Raw genomic sequence first — 12,691 nt, 5'->3', positions numbered from 1 at the left:
ACAAACGTTTATGCCTTCCTTTACTGTGAAAGATTTTGAATATTTGTGTTTAAGAACGTTATAATACCTTGGAAATAATATAACAGTATTTCAGGAGATCGTTTCCTGGGATAGAGAATTGTCTTCAGGGGAGTGGCTGAGCAAATTGGACCTATAATGTCCAGAACAGAGATGAAGCGATCTCTTTGAAACAGACACAATTCGGAGAGAGCTCAACACTAATATGGTTTCTCCCCGGCTGGGGAATCTTGAACGTGGAGGGCTGCGGCCGGAGGAGAAAGGGAAAATCACTTTGGTCTAAAGAGGAGAAAATGTTTCTACAGAGGACTGTGAACTTCTGGAAGTCTCAACCCCAAGGATTATGGGGACACCCATTGTTGAATATATTCAATGTTGGGGTAGATGGATGTTTGGGCATTCGGACAATCATGGGATATGAAGGGTGGACTGGAAGTCTGATGGAGATTGACCATCAGCCACACAGTCTGAATGAAGGGAAGGATCCACTCGCGGAGCCTTATAGTCCAGCCCTGCTCTCCTTCCTTACGCTGCGGGTGCACAGTGCAGCCTGAGAAACTCTGTACCTCTCCACTCTCAATCTTTGACTTGGCCAGCAGTAACTTCCTGTCGAAGTCCCTCTGTTTCTCTTCGTAGCCATTCTCGCGCTCACTCAGCTCCTTCTGGGACCGGGCCAATCGCTGCCTCAGCTCCACAATCTGGAACCAGATGGAGAACATTTACCAGAACCAGCCAGCAGTCCTGTTCTGTATTCCTGGCAAAAGTCAGTGTTAGCTGGCCACTCCCTCATCTTCCTTCCTTCAAAAGGCATCTCAGTGTGCTTCCCGACAACGGAGCGGGTGGTTAAAACCCTCCCAGCGGGCAATTACAAGTCAATCACATTGTGGTGGGTTTGGAGTCACCTGGAAGCCAGGTCAGGTAAGGACAGCAGGTTGCCTTCCCTGAAGGAAGGACATCAGCGAGCCAGGGGAGGTGATGTCCTAGTCGCATTATCGCTGGCCTGTTAATCCAGAGACCCAGGAAATGTCCTGGGGACTGGGTTTGCATCCTGCCAAGGCAGATGGTGGTATTTGAATTCAATAATTAGCTGGAATTAGAAACCAAATAATGACCATTGTTGGAAAAACCCATCTGGTTCACTAATGTCCTTTAGGGAAGGAATCTGCCATCCTTACCTGACCTGGCCCACATGTGACTCCAGACCCACAGCAACATGCTTGGACCCTTAACTGCCCTCTGGGATAGGACAATAAATACTGACCTTATCCCTTAATTTCACGTCACTATCACTTTTTGTAGCAGAATCACAGAATTGTTACAGCACAGGATGAGGCTATTCAGCCCATCGTGTCTGCACCAGTTCTGGTTCTTACTGCAAATCACCTGTCCTTTCCCCATGTCCCTGCACATCAAACAAACAAATAACCACCCAGTGCCCCTCTTGAAGCTGCCTCCACCACATTTTCAGGCAGTGCACTCGCTGAGTGAAAAGGATTTTCACCTCCATGTTGTGTTTGTTTATTTGCAATGGCTTCATCCTACCCTCCTCCCCTCGGCTAGGCCCCTCATTATTCCCAAGAAGCTACTATCAAATTGTCCCACGGCCTACCCCTATCCAAGGAAATATCTCCAGTGATTGTAGTCAATATTACACGGGTTAGGGAGGGAGGAGTTAGTTAAAGAGTGCCACACGTTAGTCACATGCTGTATTGATGTGAGCAAAGTTCAGGGAACACAGCATTCCATGGTATTGAGTGTTAATGGGAGTCATGATGTGGAGGAGCAAGTGTTGGACTGGGGTGTACAAAGTTAAAAATCAGAGCTGAAAATGTGTTGCTGGAAAAGCGCAGCAGGTCAGGCAGCATCCAAGGAACAGGAGAATCGACGTTTCGGGCATGAGCCCTTCTTCAGGAATTATGCCCGAAACATCGATTCTCCTGTTCCTTGGATGCTGCCTGACCTGCTGCGCTTTTCCAGCAACACATTTTCAGCTCTGATCTCCAGTCCTCACTTTCTCCTCAAAGTTCAAAATCACCCAACACCAGGTTATAGTCCAACATGTTTATTTGGAAGCACCAGTAATTCAGTGCTCTGAAAGCTATCTGACATTCCACAACCATGTGACGAAGGAGCAGTGTCCAGAAAGCTAGTGCTTCCAATTAAACCTGTTGGACTATAACCTGGTGTTGGGTGATTTTGGAGTGTCAATGGAGTTTTCCTTTCAAATGCTGCCACCCAGTGGAAGTCAATAGAATATTCTAGAAACAATGATTTTTCAGACCTTTACAACAACAATTACAAGTAAATACCACACCTAATGCAATGAAACATCCCCCACTCCAGAGTCACTTGGAAAGGGGCAGCTATCAAATGGCATTTGACATTGGGGTCCACCAGCAGGCGTTAGGATCGATGACCAAGTTTGGCCGAAGAGGAAGGTTTTAAAAAGAAGGGATTGACAGGTGGAACTGCAGGGTTTAGGGACCGAGGTGCTCAACACACAGCCCCTCACAGGGCAGCGACTAAAAGTCAGGGAGAGACAGGAGGATATCCAGGTACAGAGGAGCACGGGGACAGGGGAGATGACAGAGAAGGTGAGGGGTCAGACATCCTGAGTGAAATCGTTCAAGATCAAGGATTTGTTGGACCAGATGACTTAGGACCATAAGAGTACCCCGAGGCCACAGGGATTCAGTCTGATCTGTGCACTACGTCAGAATGAGGCACAACCTGCGTTTGTTTCCAGGATGACCACTCAGAGGCCTATTGCAAGGAGGCACTAAGGCTGATGGGAAGATGAGGATTAACCAGGAACAGGTGGGTGGGTGAGTGACCACAACCTCAGGATTGTAAGAAATATGACAACCAAACTGACGAGTGCACTGGGCAGAGAGAGAGATGACAAAATGCCAGCAACACTTGAGTCTTGGAGCAGGCCCTGATCCTTCCTGGGATATGGGCATCGCTGGTCAAGTTGCGATTTGTTGCCCGTCCCTAAATACCCCTTGAAAAGGCAGTGGTGAGCTCCCTTCGTGAAGCACAATGGTAGACCCACAATGCCCTGAGGGTGGGAGTTCCAGGATTTTGACCGACCGACACTGAAGGAACAGTGACAGTTTCCAAGTCAGGATGTGGTGGGTTTGGAGGAGACGGTGTCCCTCCCCTGTCCTTCTGGAGGGTTGAAATGGTAAGTTTGTTTTTCTCGCCAATATCCCACTCGCTGTTTCCAGGCCTGAACCACGTCAGGGCTTGTTGGTCAGTGGCTTGTGTTTTGCTCCCCAGGGATTTCTTACTGGCTCATTGCAGACCCCACCCACACAACTTAAACCCCTAGTTGTGGCTCAATGCGTAGCAGGCTTGCCTGAGTCAGAAGGTGGTGGCACTGAAGCTTGGGCTTGTGTAGGGATGGAACCTTTAATAGACGCCCCACCTGAATATTCAGGATCCCACGGCATACTTCCCATGGGCACATGGGTCTTGATACTTTCACTGGGGAAGCAGGCCAGTTGGCCCTCACTGACCCTCCAGTCAGCATCCAATCCAGACCCACCCCTCTCCCTGTAATCCTGCTTTGCCCAAGGCTAACCCAAGGCTTGCATATTGCTGGGCACTATGGGGTACTTTCTCGTGGCCAATTCACTCTGACTTGCACATCTCTGGATTGTGGGACGAAACTGGAGCACCCGGAGGAAACCCACGCAGACACGGGGAGAATGTGCCAACTCCACACAGAGGGTGGAATCGAACCCGGGTCCCTGGTGCCGTGAGGCAGCAGTGCTAACCACTGAGCCACAAAACTGGATGGCAAACACCCAAACCTCTTACAACTAGGAGACTAAAGAGATTTTCATATCAGTCTAATCTCAAACTGAACAAATAAGCCGGTGCTGAACTCAGTTCCCCATTCTCTGAACCGTTATCATTAATCAGCATCTTCCTCTTGTGAATGGGTAGAGATACTACTGCGGTTCTATATTTATCTCTCAATTCATGTCACAAAAGCAACAGATGATTTCTTAATTATTATATTTCTAATTTTGAAATCTTGCTCACAAGTTGGCTTCCAATGTTCCAGTATTTAAACAGTGACTACATAAAAAGGCAGATTATTATCGGAATGGCGATAGATTGGGAAAGGGCGAGGTCTCAGTGCCCTCGCACACCAGTCACTGAAAATAAACACTGACGGTGCAGCAGGCAGTGTAGGAGGGAAATGGTATGTTGGCCTTTACAGGGAGACTCAGAGAGATGTACAGCACGGAAACAGACTCTTCGGTCCAACCCGTCCATGCCGAGCAGATATCCCAACCCAATCTCGTCCCACCTGTCAGCACCCGGCCCATATCCCTCCAAACCCTTCCTATTCATATACCCATCCAAATGCCTCTTAAATGTTGCAATTGTACCAGCCTCCACTACTTCCTCTGGCAGCTCAGTCCATACACGTACCACCCTCTGCGTGAAAAAGTTGCCCCTTAGGTCTCTTTTATATCTTTCCCCTCTCACCCTAAACCTATGCCCTCTAGTTCTGGTCTCCCCGACCCCAGGGAAAAGACTTTGCCTATTTATCCTATCCATGTCCCTCATGATTTTATAAACCTCTATAAGGCCACCCCTCAACCTTCGACGCTGCAGGGAAAACAGTCCCAGCCTACTCAACCTTTTCCTGTAGCTCAGATCCTCCAACCCTGGCAACATCCTTGTCAATCTTTTCTGAACCCTTTCAAGTTTCACAACATCTCTCCGATAGGAAGGAGATCAGAATTGCTCGCAATATTCCAACAGTGGCCTAACCAATGTCCTGTACAGCCACACCGTGACCTCCCAACTCCTGTACTCAATACTCTGACCAATAAAGGAAAGCATACCAAACGCTGCCTTCACTATCCTATCTACCTGTGACTCCACTCTCAAGGAGCAATGAACCTGCACTCCAAGGTCTCTTTGTTCAGCAATACTCCCTAGGACCTTACCATTAAGTGTATAAGTCCTGCTAAGATTTGCTTTCCCAAAATGCAGCACCTCGCATTTATCTGAATTAATCTCCATCTGCCACTCCTCAGCCCATTGACCCATCTGGTCCAGATCCTGTTGTAATCTGAGGTAACCTCCTTCGCTGTCCACTACACCTCCAATTTTGGTGTCATCTGCAAACTTACTAACTGTACCTCTTATGCTCGCATCCAAATCATTTATGTAAATGACAAAAAGTAGAGGGCCCAGCACCGATCCTTGTGACACTCCACTGGTCACAGGCCTCCAGTCTGAAAAACAACCTTCCACCACCACCCTCTGCCTTCTAGCTTTGAGCCAGTTCTGTATCCAAATGGTTACTTCTCCCTCTATTCCATGAGATCTAACCTTGCTAATCAGTCTCCCATGGGGAACCTTGTCGAACACCTTACTGAAGTCCATATAGATCACATCTACTGCTCTGCCCTTATCAATCCTCTGTTATTTTTCAAAAAACTCAATCAAGTTTGTGAGACATGATTTCCCACGCACAAAGCCATGTTGACTATTCCAAATCAGTCTTTGCCTTTCCAAATACATGTAAATCCTGTCCCTCAGGATTCCCTCCAACAATTTCCCACCACCGAGGTCAGGCTCACCGGTCTACAGTCCCCTGGCTTGTTTTTACCGCCCTTCTTAAACAGTGACACCACGTTTGCCAACCTCCAGTCTTCTGGCACCTCACCTGTGACCATTGATGATACAGATATCTCAGCAAGAGGCCCAGCTATCATTTCCCTAGCTTCCCACAGAGTTCTAGGGTACACCTGATCAGATCCTGGGGATTTATCAACGTTTACCAGTTTCAAGACATCCAGCACTTCCTCCTCTGTAATCTAGACATGTTTCAAGATGTCACCATCTATTCCACTATCTTCTCTACCTTCCATGTCCTTTTCCACAGTAAATACTGATGCAAAATATTCATTTAGTATCTCCCCCATTCTCTGCAGCTCCACACAAAGGCCACCTTGCTGATCTTTCAGGGATTGAGAGTGTGGTGCTGGAAAAACACAGCAGGTCAGGCAGCATCCGAGGAGCAGGAGAATCAACGTTTCAGGCCAGAGCCCTTCATCAGGAATGAGGCTGGGAGCCTCAGGGGTGGACAGATGATCTTCGAGGGGCCCTGTTTGCTCCCTAGTTACCCTTTTGTCCTTAATGTATTTGTAAGAACCCTTTGGATTCTCCTTAATTCTATTTGCCAAAGCTATCTCATGTCCCTTTTTTGCCCTCCTGATTTCCCTCTTAAGTATATTCCTACTGCCTTTATACTCTTAAGGATTCACTTGATCTATCTTGTCTATACCTTAAATATGCTTCCTTCTTTTTCTTAACCAAACCCTCAATTTCTTCAGTCATCCAGCATTCCCTATACCTACCAGCCTTCCCTTTCACCCTAACAGGAATATACTGTCTCTGGACTCTCGTTATCTCATTTTGGAGCAACATTAATGTCTTCCTGCAATTGCAGAGGGTCTTGGTGAGACCACCCCCGGGAGTAGTGTGTGTAGGTTTGGTCTCCTTGTTAGGAAGGATGTTCTGCTGATGGAGAGAGCACAGCAAACGTTTCCCAGACGGATTCCTGCGATGGCAGGAAGGGAGAGTGGGCTGGTTACACGGATGATCCCTGGAATGACAGGTCTAACATATGAGGAACGGCTGAGGATACTGGGATTGTATTCGTTGGAGTTTAGAAGATTAAGGGGAGACTTAATAGAGACGTACAAAATAATACATGGCTTGGAAAAGGTGGATGCTAGGAAATTGTTTCAGTTAAACGAGGAGACTAGGACCCGTGGACACAGCCTTAGAATTAGAGGGGGTCATTTCAGAACAGAAATGCGGAGGCATTTCTTCAGCCAGAGAGTTGTGGGCCTGTGGAATTCATTGCCACGGAGTGCAGTGGAAGCCGGGACGCTAAATGTCTTCAAGGCCGAGATTGATAGATTCTTGTTGTCTCGAGGAATTAAGGGCTACGGGGAGAACGCTGGTAAGTGGAGCTGAAATGCGCATCAGCCATGATTGAATGGCGGAGTGGACTTGATGGGCCGAATGGCCTTACTTCCACTCCTATGTCTTATGGTCTTATGGTTAGGACCATATTCACTGGAGTTGAGAAGAATGAGGGGGAATCTCATAGAAACCTATACAATTCTGTTTCGCTGTCCAGGGATTTAGTTCCACCTCGGGTGTTTGACTGTGTGGAGTTTGCACATTCCCCATTCCCTCCATGTCTGCGTGGGTTTCCGTCTTCCTCCCACAGTCCAAAGGTGAGGTGCGGGTTAGGTGGATTAGCCATGGAAAATGCAGAGCTACGGGATTAGTGTTGAGGGGGTGAGTCTGGGTGGAATGCTCTTTGCAGGGTCGGTGCACAGTCAATGGGCTGAATGGCCTCTTTCCACACTGTCGGGATTCTATCAAACTATGGAATCTATGATCCAAGATGGTGTCCAAATATTTCTAAGAATTTTCTGCTCATATTTTCAATTCCCAACATAGACAGGATTTGTTTCCATAAATCCAGCTCATCCCTGTTAGCCCAGAGCAGATTCAAACTGCCGGCTGCACCCGCACACTTCCGCGGGTCCCTCACACCTTTCCCCAAATTCTTGTGAATGAACGATCGAGCCCTGGGCCCTCACCTTTTGCTCGTACTGTTGCTTCATGCTCCGGAATTGCTGATCCCATTGTTTGTTCACTTCCAACAGCTGGAATTCAAAACAAACAGCAATCAGAGCCCAAACCGACCCCACAGGCGCGGACTGAGGGTCCGAGAGGACGGAAAAAAACAACGCTCAAAGTGACAACTGGCTTCCCCTGCACCGAAAACAAACAGAAAGTGAGGGACGAGAGCAAGGGGGAGGGAGGCCAATCCAGACGGAGACTGACTGAAGGAAAGCGCAGGGTTAACAGACAGCAACAGGAAGAAAGAGAGAGAGAGAGACACAGAGGGCGACGGGGAAGACACAGAGGGAGGGGGAGAGCGCGGGTGAGAGGGAGAGAAATGGCAAGAGAAATAGCGAGAGAGAGAACACGCGAGAGCGAGTGGACAGCGAGATGGCACGTGTGTGAGAGAGAGATGGCATGCGGAGCAAACGAGCGCGAGAGCAAGAGAGAGACAGCGTGCAAAAGAGAGAGAAAGCGAGTGAGGAGTGAACAAGAGAAAGAGCGGGGAGAAAGAGAGCGGAGAGCGAGAGAGAGAGTGCGTGAGACAGATGCGCGTGTGTGCACGCGAGAGGGAGGAAAGAGAGCGCGTGCGCGAGTGAGAGAGAGACAGGCAGAGAGTGAGAGAGAGAGCGCGCGTGCGAGAAAGTGGAAAGAGAGCGCGCATGCGAGAGAGCGAGGGATAGGAAGACCGTGAGCGAGAGAGAGAGCACGCGAAAGCGCGAGAGTAAGAGAGAGCACGAGAGACCGTAAGAGTGTGAGCGAGCATCGGAGAGAGAGAGAGAGTGCGCACGAAAGAGATAGAGAGCAAGAGAATGCCTGCGAGAGTGAGAGACAATGCATGTAAGAGAGTGTGCGAGTGAGAGAGAGCGTGCAAGAGAGCACAAGAGCATGAAAGAGATCGGGAGAGAGAGCGAGCGAGAGAGACAGACAGAGACAGAGAGACAGCAGGAGCACGCAAGAGCGAACACAAGAGAGAGAGAGAAATAGTGAGAGAGTGAGTGGGAGAGTGAGAGAGAAAGGATGCGAGAGAGCATGTGAGAGAGAGATGGCATGTGGAGCAAATGAGCACGAGAGCAAGAGATAGACAGCGTGCGAAAGAGAGAGAGAAAGCAAGCAAGGAGTGAATGAGAGAGAGCACGAGCAAGGAGCGAATGAGAGAGAGCTAGAGCATGCGAGAGAGAGGTAAGAGAGCGCATGTGCGAATGAAAGAGAGTGCGCGAATGCGAGAGAGAGCGTGAGAGCGCATGAGACAGCGCGCGAGAGACAGCGAGAGACAGCGAGAGCGCGACAGAGAGGGAGCCCGAGAGAGGGAGAGCGAGAGAGAGCGCGCTCGTGTGAGGGCGAGAGAGAGCGCGCTCGTGCGAGACGGCGAGAGAGGGAGCGCGCGCGCGAGGGAGAGACAGTTCGCGCGTGCGCGCGAGAGAGGGAAAGCGCGTGCTTTTGCGCGAGAGCGAAAGAGAGAGAGCGCGCGCTCTCGCGCGAGGGCGAGAGAGAGAGCCCGCGTGCAAGGGCGAGAGAGAGAGAGAGTGCGGGCGCACGAGGGAGAGAGAGAGAGAGAGTGTGCGCGCGCGAGGTAGAGAGAGAGAGCATGCGCGAGGGAGAGAGAGAGAGCGTGCGCGCGAGGGGGAGAGAGAGAGAGCGTGCGCGCGAGGGGGAGAGAGAGAGAGAGTACGCGTGCGCGCGAGGGGGAGAGAGAGCGTGCACGAGGGAGAGCGCGGGCGCGACGGAGAGAGAGCGCGGGCGCGACGGAGAGAGAGCGCGGGCGCGACGGAGAGAGAGCGCGGGCGCGACGGAGAGAGAGCGCGGGCGAGGGAGAGAGGGCGCGGGCGAGGGAGAGAGGGCGCGGGCGAGGGAGAGAGGGCGAGAGAGCGCGCGAGGGCGAGGGTGAGAGAGAGAGCGCGAGGGCGAGAGAGAGCGCGCGAGGGCGAGAGAGAGCGCGCGAGGGGGAGAGAGAGCGCGCGAGGGGGAGAGAGAGCGCGCGAGGGGGAGAGAGAGCGCGCGAGGGGGAGAGAGAGCGCGCGAGGGGGAGAGAGAGCGCGCGAGGGCGAGAGAGAGCGCGCGAGGGCGAGAGAGAGCGCGCGAGGGGGAGAGAGAGCGCGCGAGGGGGAGAGAGAGCGCGCGAGGGCGAGAGAGAGCGCGCGAGGGCGAGAGAGAGCGCGCGAGGGCGAGAGAGAGCGCGCGAGGGCGAGGGCGAGAGAGAGCGCGCGAGGGCGAGGGCGAGAGAGAGCGCGCGAGGGCGAGGGCGAGAGAGAGCGCGCGAGGGCGAGGGCGAGAGAGAGCGCGCGAGGGCGAGGGCGAGAGAGAGCGCGCGAGGGCGAGGGCGAGGGCGAGAGAGAACGCGCGAGGGCGAGAGAGAACGCGCGAGGGCGAGGGCGAGAGAGAACGCGCGAGGGCGAGGGCGAGAGAGAACGCGCGAGGGCGAGGGCGAGAGAGAGCGCGCGAGGGCGAGAGAGAGCGCGCGAGGGCGAGAGAGAGCGCGCGAGGGCGAGGGCGAGAGAGAGCGCGCGAGGGCGAGGGCGAGGGCGAGAGAGAGCGCGCGAGGGCGAGAGAGAGCGCGCGAGGGCGAGAGAGAGCGCGCGAGGGCGAGAGAGAGCGCGCGAGGGCGAGAGAGAGCGCGCGAGGGGGAGAGAGAGCGCGCGAGGGGGAGAGAGAGCGCGCGAGGGGGAGAGAGAGCGCGCGAGGGGGAGAGAGAGCGCGCGAGGGCGAGGGCGAGAGAGAGCGCGCGAGGGCGAGGGCGAGAGAGAGCGCGCGAGGGCGAGGGCGAGAGAGAGCGCGCGAGGGCGAGGGCGAGAGAGAGCGCGCGAGGGCGAGGGCGAGAGAGAGCGCGCGAGGGCGAGAGAGAGAGCGCGCGAGGGCGAGAGAGAGCGCGCGAGGGCGAGGGCGAGAGAGAGCGCGCGAGGGCGAGAGAGAGCGCGCGAGGGCGAGGGCGAGAGAGAGCGCGCGAGGGCGAGGGCGAGAGAGAGCGCGCGAGGGCGAGAGAGAGCGCGCGAGGGCGAGAGAGAGCGCGCGAGGGCGAGAGAGAGCGCGCGAGGGCGAGAGAGAGCGCGCGAGGGCGAGAGAGAGCGCGCGAGGGCGAGAGAGAGCGCGCGAGGGCGAGAGAGAGCGCGCGAGGGCGAGGGCGAGAGAGAGCGCGCGAGGGCGAGGGCGAGAGAGAGCGCTCGAGGGCGAGGGCGAGAGAGAGCGCGCGAGGGCGAGGGCGAGAGAGAGCGCGCGAGGGCGAGGGCGAGAGAGAGCGCGCGAGGGCGAGAGAGAGCGCGCGAGGGCGAGAGAGAGCGCGCGAGGGCGAGAGAGAGCGCGCGAGGGCGAGGGCGAGAGAAAGCGCGCGAGGGCGAGAGAGAGCGCGCGAGGGCGAGGGCGAGAGAGAGCGCGCGAGGGCGAGGGCGAGAGAGAGCGCGCGAGGGCGAGGGCGAGAGAGAGCGCGCGAGGGCGAGGGCGAGAGAGAGCGCGCGAGGGCGAGGGCGAGAGAGAGCGGCGAGGGCGAGAGAGAGCGCGCGAGGGCGAGAGAGAGGGCGCGAGGGCGAGAGAGAGGGCGCGAGGGCGAGAGAGAGGGCGCGAGGGCGAGAGAGAGGGCGCGAGGGCGAGAGAGAGAGGGCGTGGGCGAGAGAGAGAGGGCGTGGGCGAGAGAGAGCGCACGACGGCGAGAGAGAGCGCGCGCGCGAGAGGGCGACTTGGAGAGCGCGCGCGCGAGAGGGCGACTGAGAGAGCGCGCGCGCGAGAGGGCGACTGAGAGAGCGCGCGCGCGAGAGGGCGACTGAGAGCGCGCGCGCGCGAGAGGGCGACTGAGAGCGCGCGCGCGCGAGAGGGCGACTGAGAGCGCGCGCGCGCGAGAGGGCGACTGAGAGCGCGCGCGCGCGAGAGGGCGACGGAGAGCGCGCGCGCGAGAGGGCGACTTGGAGAGCGCGCGCGCGAGAGGGCGACTTGGAGAGCGCGCGCGCGAGAGGGCGACTTGGAGAGCGCGCGCGCGAGAGGGCGACTTGGAGAGCGCGCGCGCGACAGGGCGACTTGGAGAGCGCGCGAGGGCGAGGGCGAGAGAGAGCGCGCGAGGGCGAGGGCGAGAGAGAGCGCGCGAGGGCGAGGGCGAGAGAGAGCGCGCGAGGGCGAGAGAGAGCGCGCGAGGGCGAGGGCGAGAGAGAGCGCGCGAGGGCGAGAGAGAGCGCGCGAGGGCGAGGGCGAGAGAGAGCGCGCGAGGGCGAGGGCGAGAGAGAGCGCGCGAGGGCGAGGGCGAGAGAGAGCGCGCGAGGGCGAGGGCGAGAGAGAGCGCGCGAGGGCGAGGGAGAGCGCGCGAGGGCGAGAGAGAGCGCGCGAGGGCGAGAGAGAGCGCGCGAGGGCGAGAGAGAGCGCGCGAGGGCGAGAGAGAGCGCGCGAGGGCGAGAGAGAGCGCGCGAGGGCGAGGGCGAGAGAGAGCGCGCGAGGGCGAGGGCGAGAGAGAGCGCGCGAGGGCGAGAGAGAGCGCGCGAGGGCGAGAGAGAGCGCGCGAGGGCGAGAGAGAGCGCGCGAGGGCGAGAGAGAGCGCGCGAGGGCGAGAGAGAGCGCGCGAGGGCGAGAGAGAGCGCGCGAGGGCGAGGGCGAGAGAAAGCGCGCGAGGGCGAGAGAGAGCGCGCGAGGGCGAGGGCGAGAGAGAGCGCGCGAGGGCGAGGGCGAGAGAGAGCGCGCGAGGGCGAGGGCGTGAGAGAGCGCGCGAGGGCGAGGGCGAGAGAGAGCGGCGAGGGCGAGAGAGAGGGCGCGAGGGCGAGAGAGAGGGCGCGAGGGCGAGAGAGAGGGCGCGAGGGCGAGAGAGAGGGCGCGAGGGCGAGAGAGAGAGGGCGTGGGCGAGAGAGAGAGGGCGTGGGCGAGAGAGAGCGCACGACGGCGAGAGAGAGCGCGCGCGCGACAGGGCGACTTGGAGAGCGCGCGCGCGAGAGGGCGACTTGGAGAGCGCGCGCGCGAGAGGGCGACTGAGAGAGCGCGCGCGCGAGAGGGCGACTGAGAGAGCGCGCGCGCGAGAGGGCGACTG

At 56.4% G+C, this 12,691-nt stretch overlaps 1 protein-coding gene across 5 annotated transcripts in view; it reads right to left on the bottom strand.

Annotated features, from left to right (window-relative positions):
• tnip1 (TNFAIP3 interacting protein 1) overlaps nt 1-12,691 on the bottom strand; it is a 146,053-nt gene that overhangs the window by 18,473 nt on the left and 114,889 nt on the right. For all 5 annotated transcript variants that reach the window (XM_087995110.1, XM_087995107.1, XM_087995111.1 and 2 more), the window contains exons 10-11: nt 7,674-7,739; nt 585-716 (exon numbers count right to left, since the gene is read on the bottom strand). In XM_087995110.1, the coding sequence (XP_087851236.1) occupies nt 585-716; nt 7,674-7,739 (198 nt within the window). The remainder of the gene's footprint in view (nt 1-584; nt 717-7,673; nt 7,740-12,691) is intronic.

Source organism: Chiloscyllium plagiosum, unplaced genomic scaffold (genome assembly GCF_037043375.1).
Source record: "Chiloscyllium plagiosum isolate Xiang-an unplaced genomic scaffold, Cpla_swu_hap1 HiC_scaffold_16, whole genome shotgun sequence".
In the NCBI taxonomy this organism is placed as follows: domain Eukaryota; kingdom Metazoa; phylum Chordata; class Chondrichthyes; order Orectolobiformes; family Hemiscylliidae; genus Chiloscyllium; species Chiloscyllium plagiosum.
Note: the sequence above shows the minus strand (reverse complement) of the source record. Positions and strands in the feature narration are given on the sequence as shown.